The 13,721-nt window shown below is 36.6% G+C and overlaps 1 protein-coding gene across 1 annotated transcript in view; it reads left to right on the forward strand.

The window, feature by feature from the left end:
* The window catches only part of SRPK1 (SRSF protein kinase 1), an 83,236-nt gene that overhangs the window by 42,272 nt on the left and 27,243 nt on the right, over positions 1-13,721 (forward strand). Inside the window, 4 exon segments of the mRNA XM_047101377.1 lie at positions 5,804-5,922; positions 7,300-7,408; positions 8,354-8,441; positions 9,479-9,566. Coding sequence (XP_046957333.1) covers positions 5,804-5,922; positions 7,300-7,408; positions 8,354-8,441; positions 9,479-9,566 — 404 coding nt within the window.

Raw genomic sequence — 13,721 nt, forward strand, 5'->3', positions numbered from 1 at the left:
ATAGCCAAAAAATGGAAACAACCCAAATGTCCATCAACTGATGACTGGATAAATGAAATGTGTTTATCCATATAATGGAATATTATTCATCCATAAGAAGTAATGATGAACTGCTACCTCCTACAACATGGGATGAACCTTGAAAACATGCTATGTGAAAGAAGTCAGAGAAGACCACACATTGAGTGGTTCCACTTACACGAAGTGTCCAAAATAGGCAAATTCATAGAGACAGAAAGTAGATTAATGGTTTTCAGAGTCTAAGGGAAAGGTGTAATGGTGAGTTACTGCTAATGGGATTCGTGTTTTTTGTGGGAGTCATGAAAATGTCCTAAATTTAGATTGTGGTGAGATTGTACAGCTCTGTGAATATACTAAAACCACTGATTTATATGCTTTAGATTGGTGAATTTATGGCATGTGAATTCTATCTCACTAAAGAAATTAAAAATAATTCTAGGACAGTTTTTTTTCAAGCCCAACCTGCTAGGAGGTTATAAACCAATTTAGTGTGTTACTAATAGACTTGGCTAAAAAAAAAAAAAAAAAAGGCAGGGGATGGGAAGTTCACGTAGTTCATTCATGTGAATATGTAAGTTCCTGAAATATTTAAGTAAAAACTCATAAGTAGCATATTCTAAATGGCAATTATCAATATATAGTATTTGCTCACAAAGACAGTAAGTTTTTGTTTGGCACTTTGTTTTTACTATATACTTGGGTGATTAGTGATTGGGGTGAAGAATGGTTAGGAATGAGAATTATACCAGGAATGGAATCTGAATTGAAAGGATCCTTAGAAATGGCAGCAAGGGGCACCTGGTTGGCTCAGTTAGTTAAGCGTCCACCTCTTGGTTTCGGCAACTGTCACGCTTTTCCAGTACTTTCTGCCTTCTTCATAGATTTTTGCCTTGGCTTCATTCTGTATTCTGGCCAAGTATATTCTTATTTCTAACATTATTGCTCTTTTGATCAGGTTACAAATTATTTGACTCTTTTGAAATCATACTGCTGTTAAAATTTTATCTGTTGTCTGTTTCAATTTATTCGAGATTTTGTAAATGTATTGGGTTAAATTTTATATGCTTTAAAGTGCTGACATAATTTCTTTCTTCTGAACATGAATAGCAAATATTTGAGACATGAAGTGTAGGTATGAAGAGTTTAAAGGCACAGACTGAAATTATTTTAGAACTCTCCTTTTTTTTGTTCCAGGAAGAATGGGTTTCAGTTCCTAATATTAATAAGCTGAAATTTCTTTCTGTAACATTTCTTCTGATTTTTTTTCTCTTAACACCCATCATCAATAAAAGTTAACAGTGATTCTGAATTCTTTAATCATGTCATCATCCCCATTATCTATTAGTAATTGTCTCTGTTTCCTCAAAATTTCTTTTTTTGTTTTTTGTCTTTTTATGACAGAGACTTTTTTCAGTTGTTTGATATTCCTTGAGGGACATCATATGTAAAAAGTATGGGATTAGTAAAACATGGGCAGTTTGAGAAAGCCAAGATGATGCAAGGATCAGAAGGAAACTTAAAACTATAAATAGTATCCTTAAGGTAAAAGATTACAGTGCATCATTGAAACTGTGCAGGAGTCTGTAAAAAAGGAACATTAAGAGCAAAAAAGGGGCACCTGGCTGGCTCAGCTGGTAGACCTTAAGCTTCTTTTTTGTTTGTTTGTTTAATTTTTTTAAAACGTTTATTTCTTTTTTGAGAGATAAGAGAGCATGAGCAGGGGAGGAGCAGAGAGAGAGGGAGTCAGAATCTGAAGCAGGCTCCAGGCTCTGAGCTGTCAGCACAGAACCCGACACGGGGCTCGAACTCACAAACTGCGAGATCATGACCTGAGCCGAAGTCGGACACTTAACCGACTGAGCCACCCAGGCGCCCCTAGAAAGTATGATTCTTGATCTCAGGGTCATGAGTTCAAACCCCACAGAGTTTACTTTAATAAAAAAAACAAAAAAAGACCAAAGTTTAGGAAATTAAAAATATGGTAGAAATGTAACAGACAACACAAGTTAGAAGGATAAGTGTTGAAAATAGAACAACAAGATCTAAAGAGATAGAAAATGTAAGGAAATTAATGTAGTAAGCCAGAGGGTCCCGCATCTGGGGGGAAAAAAAAGAGTTCCAGAGAGAATAGACAGAGGATTAAATTTACAATGAAATATAGGAAACTTTCTCAGAACTAAATGAATCTCTACTTTGTAAGTACTGATACAGAAAGTACTTAGCAAGTTAGATTTTCAAAAAGCCATTCAGGAAATTTCAGAATATGGGAATTAAAGAGCAAATTCTTGGGGCGCCCGGATGGCTCAGTTGGTTGAGCATCTGACTTTGGCTCAGGTCATGATCTCTCATCCATGGGTTCGAGCCCCACATCAGGCTCTATGCTGACAGCTCAGAGCCTAGAGCCTGCTTTGAATTCTGTGTCTCCCTCTCTCCCTGCCCTTCCCCTGCTTGCATTCTGTCTCTGTCTTTGAAAAAAATAAAATTAAAAACGTTTAAAAAATAAAATTTAAAAAAATAGAAAATTCTTTAAAAATAAGATTTCTTCCTTCCAGGGAGAAAAAACAATCCCTGTTTGGAGACTCAGAAATGGGAAGGCATTGATTGGATTTGTCAGCACCACTGAAAGCCAGAAGGCAATAGAGCGTTTATTTTTTACTCAGACTGGCAGTCAAGAGTGAGGATAGGGGCGCCTGGGTGGCGCAGTCGGTTAAGCGTCCGACTTCAGCCAGGTCACGATCTCGCGGTCCGTGAGTTCGAGCCCCGCGTCGGGCTCTGGGCTGATGGCTCAGAGCCTGGAGCCTGTTTCCAATTCTGTGTCTGCCTCTCTCTCTGCCCCTCCCCCGTTCATGTTCTGTCTCTCTCTGTCCCAAAAATAAATAAACGTTGAAAAAAAAAATTTTTTTTTTAATAAAAATAAAAAAAAAAAAGAGTGAGGATAAAATAATAGGAGAGATCTTAACAAATTTACCTCCCATGCACTCATTCTTCAGAAGTTACCAATAATATGCACTATGGAAATGAAGAAGTAAATCAAGACAGAGGAAGACTCTGGGACTGAAGGAACAGGACATCTGCCACAGAGAGATGACTGAACATTAAGACGTTCTCTATTTGAAATTAATGCTTATATATAAATTTAGCATATTTTTAAAATGATATTTAAAAGTTAAAGTAGGATTTTTTTCTTAGGTGATCTCTTTCTGTATTGTTTTAGAATAAGAAGAGAGTTTCTTCTGTGTCAACACATGTCTCAGGGTAGAGTCTTGCATTTCTCATTGTGACTTGCAGTCTATAATTCAATCATAAATCCTTTAACTGGGAATGCTATTTAATGTACAGTTTTATAACTAAAAACTTCTGTTCACAAATGTATTTTCTTCCAAGAATATTCAAATCTTTAAAAAACAATTTTTAACATAACGAATCCCATGATATTTGTAGAATTCTAATATTCCAGCATTTTTATGTCTGGTTTTCACTTATACCTCACTACTTTTCAAATTTTTCACAATTTTCATTCTTCTTAAAATCATATAGTAATTTTTGTTCGTTTGTTTTTTGCTTTTTGTTTTTGTTTTTAAGTAGGCTCCACTTCCAGTGTGGAGCCCACTGCAAGGCTTGAACTCATGACCTTGAGATCAGGAATCAGACACTTACTTATCTGACTGAGCCAACCAGGCACCCCAGTCAAATTGTAATTTTAATTGTAAAAGGCAACAAGTTTGAAATTAGAGATCTGTTGTAGAAATTCATTTTGATCTGAATTTTAGGAATATTCATTCAGACTCATTATTTCTATCTAGGAAGTTGGGCCGGGTAGTTCTTAATTAAGTTTTCCAAAGACACGTTTTCACTAAAAATGAACACATTGAATCATGTAGTTTTATAGCTGCTTTGTGTTCCTGGAAGACCAAAAGTGTCAAGAAGTGAGGCAGGTTGGAAAGGTCACCAAAAATCTAATCTGAATCATTAAGTGTTGCTTGCCAAGGTATGTCTTCTGTCTCAATAGCCCATATAACTGGTTTTGCTATTAAAATTTTTTTGTTGTTGGGGCACCTGGGTGGCTCAGTCGGTTAAGCATCTGACTTCAGCTCGGGTCATGATCTCATGGTTCATGAGTTCTAGCCCTGTGTCAGGCTCTGACAGCTCAGAGCTTGGAGCCTGCTTTGGGTTCTGTGTCTCCCTTGCTCTCTGCCCCTCCCCTGCTCATTCTCTGTCTCTCAAAAATAAATAGTAAACATTAAGAAACTTTTTTACTACGTGGCAATGAGAAAGAATGAAATATGGCCCTTTGTAGCAACATGGATGGAACCGGAGAGTGTGATGCTAAGTGAAATAAGCCATACAGAGAAAGACAGATACCATATGTTTTCACTCTTATGTGGATCCTGAGAAACTTAACAGAAACCCATGGAGGAGGGGAAGGAAAAAAAAAAAGAGGTTAGAATGGAAGAGAGCCAAAGCATAAGAGACTCTTAAAAACTGAGAACAAACTGAGGGTTGATGGGGGGGTGGGGGGGGGGTGATGGGTATTGAGGAGGGCACCTGTTGGGATGAGCGCTGGGTGTTGTATGGAAACCAGTTTGAATTGAAAAAAATTAAAATTAAAAAAGAAACTTTTTAATAATGAAAAGCATAAAATTTTTTTGTTTTGAAAAGACAATCTGATGAAACAGATTGATAAAAAGGTAAATAAAATATTGAAAATGGGGGTTAAAATTCCTTTTCCTGCAGCTACTGGAAGGAATGTTTTGTACCTTGCTTATTTTGTTTAAAGCTTTATATTTAGCAGGCAGCTAATAAGTGTCAGCCTGAGTGTAAATCTAAGTCTTTTTGCCTTAGAACCTTTCAGTGCACAGAAATTTTGATATAACTAATTGATTGGCATGTAGAGGAAGGAATTAGTAAAATTTTTTAAATTTTTAATGAGAGACCATTTTTACCTATCAAAGAAGCTAAGTTTTCCAAACCTGGTAATACTTAAGTACCAGAAGCCCATATATGTGAGGAGATATAATTCAGTTACAACCCCTTTAGAAAAGTCTTAAATAATAATCCTAAAAGCCAGTTATAGCCACAGACTGGAAAGAAGTAGTTTAAAATCTTAATTTGTTCAGAGTAGCAGTGTTTTAAAACAAAGTAATTATTTTCCAATTTTTCAGTATTTATCATGTTATTTTTATAAATAGGGAGAATGTTTTTATCCTTACCTGGTAGTTTAACTTTAGGGAAATAATTCTAAATGCAGAATAAAGATTATCCAAAAATTACTCATTGGCCTTATTTTTAGTGGTAAAAAATTAGAAACAAGCTTAAATGTCCAGCTGAGTGAGCAGAACGTGCCAAAGTAAGTGGTGATATGTCTGAGGGAAATATGTGGATTTAAGAGATTGCATAGGAATAAAGAGAAAAGTTTATAATAGGAAAAGCAGGATACACATTTGTATAGTGTGTGATTACAGATACGTATTTTCATAAAAATACGGGAAAATATTGAAAGAAAATGTAATTTTATTGGCAATTTTCTTTGGATATTGAGTCTCAAGTAATTTTTTCCCTTTGTACTTGGGTTTCCCAGATTTTATTTAATCATGTACTGACTTTTTATATAAAAAGTATTATTTTCCTAACATAAGGTAAAGTGATAGTTAATATTTTCGTAGGCCACCACTAGTGTTCTGTTTATATTATCTGTTAAGTGGGGAGACATTTTGATAATGCCATTTTCTTAATGTCCTATTTTATTCTGTCCGTATGGAATGAACATGTTTGTGTTTCTTAGATCTGAAACTCAGCACCGAGGCTCTGCTCCCCACTCGGAAAGTGATCTACCAGAGCAGGAAGAGGAGATTCTGGGATCTGATGATGATGAGCAGGAAGATCCCAATGATTATTGTAAAGGTAAGGCCTTTGATAAGGACACACCAAGTAAGACATGACTCATGAGTATATGCAATTTCTCACTTGAAAATTGGGTCTGTCAGTGTAAGCTGTTTTGATGCTTTCTGCTTATTGCATCCTTTTCTCTAAGTATAAGAAATAATATTTCCTCTCAGTTCAATTTAATTTATTAAAGCTTGATTTTATGTTAAATCTGTTTTTACCCTTCTTTCTCCTTCAAAATGATAGTGCATATTTACCTTAGAAAATGTCCGAAGTATATTAAAAAGAAAATAAAAACTGTCTGTAATGCTGTATCACCCAGAAATAACCAGTGATGAGATTTGGTATACAGGCTTTTCAAAAAACCTTTTCATTCCTTTTTTTTCATAGTAATGCTTGCTAAGGTAAGTTAAACTGGAATTATAGATACTTAAACTGTGTCACAAAGTTGCCTGATAGCTTTTTTGTTTCTTTATGAGACTTTCTACGATTCTGGGTGGCAAGTTACAACAGAATATATCTTACCATCTAGGAGAACATAGTTTGTGTTATTCTCAGCAAGCAAAGATACATGTAAAAATACCTTGATTCCTGCCACTGTTGGCAGCCTTTTCAGGCCTTCCTGGTTTTTATTTTGTTTAAGGGAGCAAACTCTCTATTTTCCCTTTCTTTTCTTTTCTTTTCTTTTCTTTTTCTTTTTCTTTTCTTTTTCTTTCTTTTCCTTTCTTTCTTTTAATGTTAAATAAATGGATTTTTTTTTTTTTAAGTTTAAGGGTTTTTTGTTTTTTTTTTTTTTTTTATTTTGAGAGAGAGAGCGTGCACAAGCAAGGAAGGGGCAGACAGGGAGAGAGAGAGAGAGAGAGAGAAGTCAGTGCAGAGCCAGACATGGGGCTCGAACTCCTGAACCATGAGATCATGACCTGAACTGAAATCAAGAGTCAGACACTTAACTGAGCCACCCAGGTGCTCCTAAATAGATGGAATTCATTAATTTCCTTCATAAAAGAACATCCTGAGACTGAAACTATAAATATGTTTTATTTTAAACATTCATATATTTAGATAAATCTGTTGGATTATTCAGGGGCAAGAATATTGTGATATGTAACCTTGATTTTGTTTGACAGTGACTTATTTTTTTAAGTAGCTATTGGTTGTTCAACAAAGCATCACTTGCTTACTCTAAATCATTAGTCTTACTTGCGAAGATGTTTTGCTGCAACATGAGTTTAGTATGTGGCTGTGTGTGGCAGACTTACAATTTTCTTCTCAATTTGTTACATAGAGAAACCATTTTTATTTGATAAACTGTGTATAGATGTTGAAAATGGATTATGAGATACCTTTTCCTTCTTACTGCTTAAGTGATTGTTTCCCCCCTGTTGTTTCTTCCAGGAGGTTATCATCTTGTGAAAATCGGAGATCTATTCAATGGGAGATATCACGTGATCCGAAAGTTGGGCTGGGGACACTTTTCGACAGTGTGGTTATCATGGGATATTCAGTAAGTTGTAGTGGTCCTGCAAAAGAATTAGTTAAGTGATGCCTAAGTGTTTTTGTCTGATTTTCCAGAGATGATCCAGCCTTCAGTCTAGCTCTAGACCAATTTCTTGGTCAGAATTTTGTTGTTGATAATCTTTATATTCTTGGGCAAATTTGTCTTTTCCTCTGGTGAAGAAGCATGTTAGGGGCAAAATTAGTGTCCATAAGGCACTTGGAACTCAGAAATTCAAACATTACAAATACTCCATAAAAGTATGGTATGTAAATTCATAGGGTTTTGTTTTCTTTTGTTTATTTTTTACTGGATTTAAATTTTTAGATGATGTCCTGGACCAACCTATGTGAAATTATTTTCTTATATTTTGTTTTGATAAGAGATTTGCTCGACTGTACAGTCCAAAATTTTTCCTATATAAAAATCACAGGTAATTAACATTGGAGGTTTACCTACAAGTGTATGGTCTGTCTTTGATGGGACAGTATTTGAGATCTGTGCACTTTATTTATTTTTTTATCAGTTTGGTTTCACCCAGGTACTTCTTTTGGCTTCTTATAGGAAAGTGTTACAGCTTTTAACCTTTGAGGTTTTGACATGCAGATATGTAAAATACTTCTGGTTTAATGGGGTTTTCCCCCTTATTTATTCCCATTTCATGGTTTTACTTGGATTCAAGGAGACATTGAGAAGGTAGACTTTAACTTAGAGAAAATGTATGGTGACTGACATTACCCAAAAACAGATTTTCTTCCTCCTGTAAATGAAATCTGGCCAGTTAGTGCCATCCATTAACAGGTACACGTGATCCCATAGAAATAGCCTATGTTTAAGTACAGGGAGACATGGAATCAGTATTTGTACTTTTATTGCCTCCTAGTTATGACTAAATCTTACCTTCCTAAAGTAAGGATAGGGCATTCGTCTTAACTGCCTGTGTTTGCTTCTTAGGGGGAAGAAGTTTGTGGCAATGAAAGTAGTTAAAAGTGCTGAACATTATACTGAAACAGCACTAGATGAAATCCGGTTGCTGAAATCAGTGAGTATTAGATCATATGTGGGAACTGCAAAGCATCATAAAGTTATATTAAATTAAGACATAAAGTCCCAATATCCTTAAAGAGGTAGAGGAAGATGACAATATACCTTCTGTGCATGTGGTACTGGAAGTGGTGGAATATGCTGTGATGGGAATTTTCTGTATGTAAACACTGAAAAAAACTTTCAAACAAACAAAAATGTTTATTGAGCATGTTTTATTTGCCAGACAGCACCAAAAAATGTTTTACTTTCCTACTATGGTTAAAAGTTGTGTGAATAAGTTTATAACATCTGTTTCATGTTTTAAAATGTTATAAACTATATATAATATAAAATAAGCATTTTATTAATTCCCTTAATATCTGAAAACGTAGGTAAATTTTATTTAAAAAACTTTTGGGTTTTGCTAGAAATTAGGAAGCTGTCATTGTAGTAGAAGGAGCTTAAACTCCAAAAACCTGGGCTTTAAGACCAGCCCTAGTCTGGTATATCCTCCCTCTCATCACTTCATTTCTTCTGACCCTTAGAGTTTTCATTTGTAAAGTGAGCATGTTAGACCCGGAGAGCTCTAAGAGAGTAATTTTCAAAGTGCCAGTCTGACAAGATAAGGAGCTTGTGCCCCAAAATAAATCAATGTACTATTTGCTTCCTTCATTGAGAAAGGTTTTTTATGGGGCAGAGAAGGTCAGCTGAATGAACAGTGTGATGAATGTTGTGGTTGGTTTACATCCTGTAAAGTCTCCTTAATTCCTCATGGCCTGATAACCAGTGATTAATTTGGGAGGTACACTTTTAGTAGAAAAATGGTTGAATTAGAGCAACAGTCTATGTTGGTGGTATTTCCTTTTGTTAACTGTTTATTTCTTTGTCTATTTGAGCTATTAAAATTTTAGTATGTTTTTCTCATAGATTTGTATGAGGCCTTTCTTGGGAGTAGTTAATCCATTGTTACATGTGCTGCGGGTATTCCCTCCCCAACTATTTGGATTATTTCCATGCTTCTCCTTTTGCTAAATACTGTCTTTCTCACTTCAGGTTCGTAACTCAGACCCTAATGATCCGAATAGAGAAATGGTCGTTCAGCTACTAGATGACTTTAAAATATCAGGAGTTAACGGAACACGTATCCTTTTAAGAACCTGTTTGAAAATAAATCATGAAATAACCTATCTCTAAGAAAGGAACCAGATTTAATAAATAGCATTCGTCTCTTTCCTCAAGGCACAGTACAAGCAAACTACTTAGTTTTGTTGTAAGCTTCTGAACATAGATGTGAATCATGTTTATCTTTGTATGTTATGATTTTTCAGAGTATTGCCTTAGGCTTTTTCCCCTTTAGGCAAATTAAACCAACAAAAACTTGTTTGGTTTTTTTAATGTTTATTTATTTTTGAGAGAGAGCGAGACAGAGTGCAAGTGGGAGAGGGACAGAGAGAGAAGAGAGGGAGACACAGAATCGGGAGCAGGCTCCAGGCTCTGAGCTGTCAACACAGAGCCTGACATGGGGCTCGAGCTCAAGAACCGTGACATCATGACTGAAGTCAGATGCTTAACCAGCTCAACCACCCAGGCGCCCCAAAAGAAAAACTTTTTTTTAAAAAATAGCCTTGGGGCGCCTGGGTGGCGCAGTCGGTTAAGCGTCCGACTTCAGCCAGGTCACGATCTCGCGGTCCGGGAGTTCGAGCCCCGCGTCAGGCTCTGGGCTGATGGCTCAGAGCCTGGAGCCTGTTTCCGATTCTGTGTCTCCCTCTCTCTCTGCCCCTCCCCCGTTCATGCTCTGTCTCTCTCTGTCCCAAAAATAAATAAATGTTGAAAAAAAAAATTAAAAAAAAAAATAGCCTTGTATTAGTAAAGGTTCTATAAGTTTTATCAATTAGCACAGAAATTTTAGTGGAAGTAATTTTTCATGATAAACACTGGGTAAAGAAAAATTTAACACATTTTATTATCTCCCAGCCTTCAATAGGGAAGAGGCTGTGCATGGGTTATGCTTAGAATCTAAACAGGTATGTGATCACATTCTGTCATGATGAAAAAACTCACTTGTTTAATGTTTTTATCTGGATTCTTAGAATTTTTAGAGTTGGAAGGAACCTTAGCTGATTTTTCTCTTACGTAAGTTCATATCAGAGTGACATACACTGAGTTAATTAAGAGGCGTTGCAATAGCCATGCTTATGAGGACCTGTCAGATTTTTCAGAATAAAAGATGTAGAATCTCACTTGGATTGGAGAGTCTAAAACTACCTGTTCATAAACTATTTAAAAATGTAAAAGGAAAGACATTTCATACCTCTCATTTCTCCTATACCTCTGCATATTCAGCTTCTGTTAACACACATTATTAATTGCCAGTTATGGCCTTTATTAAGGAGGTGGGCTACATATGGTTCTGTATTATCATGTGGACTATGGTAAGAGATTTGAACAGAGAAGCAAGAAGAGGGAATAAGAGAACAGGTGATAATGTGAAAAGATTTTTATCTGTCATTTTGAATTCAGTTGTAAGTTATTCCCTTTGAGAAGTACAAATCACATACCCCTGATCTCTGAAGGAAACTGCTCCAAGAATCATCCATTTTAAAACAGGGTCTTGTGTCTATTGCAGTCACTTTGTAGACGGTTTACTCTGTGTGTATATGCGTTTTGTTTTAACTGTTGAAATCTTAGTGGATTTGAATTTCAAGTTCCAAGATGCTTTCCGGATATTACCAGATGGTTTCTCTGTACTTTTACGCACTGAGTCCCTGTTTTATTTATTTCTCTTTGTCCTTAGCCCGTTTTCTCTCTGCCCTTCCTCCTACTTGTCTCCCAGCTGTCTTGGCTACTGCATTATTTGCTGCTACTAGAGATTGACAAGGATAAAATTCAGAGTGCTGAGTTAAGGGTTAATGGGTTGCTATTCTCCTGCCCCTCATCTCTGCTTACCACATAGACATGTCTGCATGGAGCTGTGTATCTGTATTTTTCTTTGCATCTGAGCATCTCCAGAGCACTGCCCTTTCTCATACTGAAATATAAGGGCCCTGAACTGGAAAGTTAATCATGTAGACTTCAGGATACTTGGTTCATTCTACTTCCCTGAGTAGTAAGGAGAGAGGAATGATTAAAGAGGGTCAGCGAGTCTGTATATACTATTGACATTACCCAATGAGTATCAGTTATGGCCATCTATGTGACCTGATATGTCTTTAGGATACTTCTTTTTTCTAGTATGGATTTTCCTTCTTTTCCTAGCTCCTCTTACTTAAATCTAACTCTTCTTAGTTCTCAGCCCTCTATTTTTTTTTTTTTTACACCATCTCAAGAAACTTTTTCATGTATCCTTTTTTCCAGTTTTTTTGTTTGTTTGTTTGTTTGTTTCTTAAGTTTTTAAATATTCGGTCTTTTTTATATCACTGCTTACAAATTAAAATACCATTGTCTGGGTTGCCTGGGTGACTCAGTCGGTTGAACGTCCGACTTAGGCTCAGGTGCTGATCTTATGGTTCATGGGTTCAAGCCCCGCATCTGGCTCTGTGCTGAACGCTTGCTCAGAGCCTGGAAGTCTGCTTCAGATTCTGTGCCCCTTTCTCTCCCTGCCCCTCCCCTGCTCACACTGTGTCTCACTCTGTCATCTAAATAAATGTAAAACAAAACAAGAAAAAACATTGTCATGGATGCCTGGGCGGCTCAGTCAGTTGAGTGTCCAACTCTTGATTTCTAATCAGGTCATGATCCTGGGGTCATAGGATTAAGCCCCACATAGGGCTCTGCACTGAGTGTCAAATCTGCTTGGAATTCTCTGTCTCTCTCTCTCTCTCTTTTTCTTTCTCTCTTTGTCTCTTTCCCTCTCCCTCCATCCCTCTCCCTGGCTTGTTTGTTCTCTGTCTCTCTCACTCAAAAAATACATATACCATGGTCAAATTGTAATACTTCTCTCAACAAATCAAAGATTGAAACCAGGGGGTGCCTGGGGTGGCTCAGTTGGTTAAGCCTTTGACTCTTGATCTCAGCTCAGGTCTTGAACATCTCAGAGTTGTGAGTTCAAGCCCTGTGTTGGGCTCTTCACTGGGCCTAAAGCCTACTTAAAATAATAAAATAAAAAGATTGAAACTAGGAACATAAGAGAATAATTTAAAAATCTGTTTTTCTGGATTTTTTTTTAAAGCAGTCTACATTTTTAAAAATCCTGATTTGGATTTTGTATATACAAAAGTAGAGTAGTTTAATGAATATCCACAAACCCATTACCCACTTTAGGAGTTACCAACTCATCGCCAATCTTATTTTGTCTCTACCTCCTAATTTTGTGGCCAACCTTAGATATATTATTTTATCTATAATAATTTTAAAGCTTATTTATTTATTTTGAGAGAAAGAGGAAGAGAGAGAGCGAGCACGAGCAGGGGAGGGGGACAGAGAGAATCCCAACTGACAGTGCAAAGCCTGATGCAAGGCTCAAACCCATGAACCTTGAGATCATGACCTGAGCCGAAGTTGGATACTTACTGGACCAAGCTACCCAGGTGCCCCCATAACTGCATTTTTAAAAATGTTTTCAGCTTGACCAGTGGCATCCTCTTGAGATCAAGACATGTTCCTCTTGACGTATTCCATTACTGTTGTCACAGCAAGGTTTCCAGGTTCACGCAGGATTTGGCCATTTCTTTAAGGAGCCCAGGTTTTCCTTCAGTAAAGAATCTTATTTAAAGGAAGAGTCTGGGCACTAGGTCATTATGACATATGTATAGCTCAACTTTCCCATATGTAGAAACTTCTAGAGGTACAAGGTAGCAACATCTTACTACTAAGTCCCAGCAGTGCCCTGCACACTACTGGCTCAAGGAATTATTCCTGCTGTGATGATTGGGATGTGTGTACGTAATGAGAACACACGGTGGCACTAGAATCAAGATTAGTTTTGCGAACTACAGAGCATAAAGCAAGTCAGTTTCCTACTTTTAAAAACTGTTGGCATTCACATTTTTTTAGGTTAAGTTTTGGTACATTATCTTCTGCAGTTAAAGCAGAAGTTATTTTTCCTTGCTTTGAGGCTGTGAGAGTAAAAGTTGTTACCCTGGACATTAGTTTTTACATCAGGGAAAAGGCAACAACTTAAGCCTAGTGTGTTTCACTTTTACTACTCAGTGTTTTAATGTGCATAGTTTTATCGATAACCAGCCCCCGCCCCCCCCGCCCAGAGTTTTCCATTTCTTGGATGTTTTGAGTAACTAAAGCATTAAACAATCTTTGGAATTCAGAATATTAACAGCTAGATATTTTTTTAGTCATATTC

This window comes from Lynx rufus, unplaced genomic scaffold (genome assembly GCF_022079265.1).
Source record: "Lynx rufus isolate CCGP_SWC_20201006 ecotype Redwood Valley unplaced genomic scaffold, mLynRuf1.p SCAF_6, whole genome shotgun sequence".
NCBI classification, from domain to species: domain Eukaryota; kingdom Metazoa; phylum Chordata; class Mammalia; order Carnivora; family Felidae; genus Lynx; species Lynx rufus.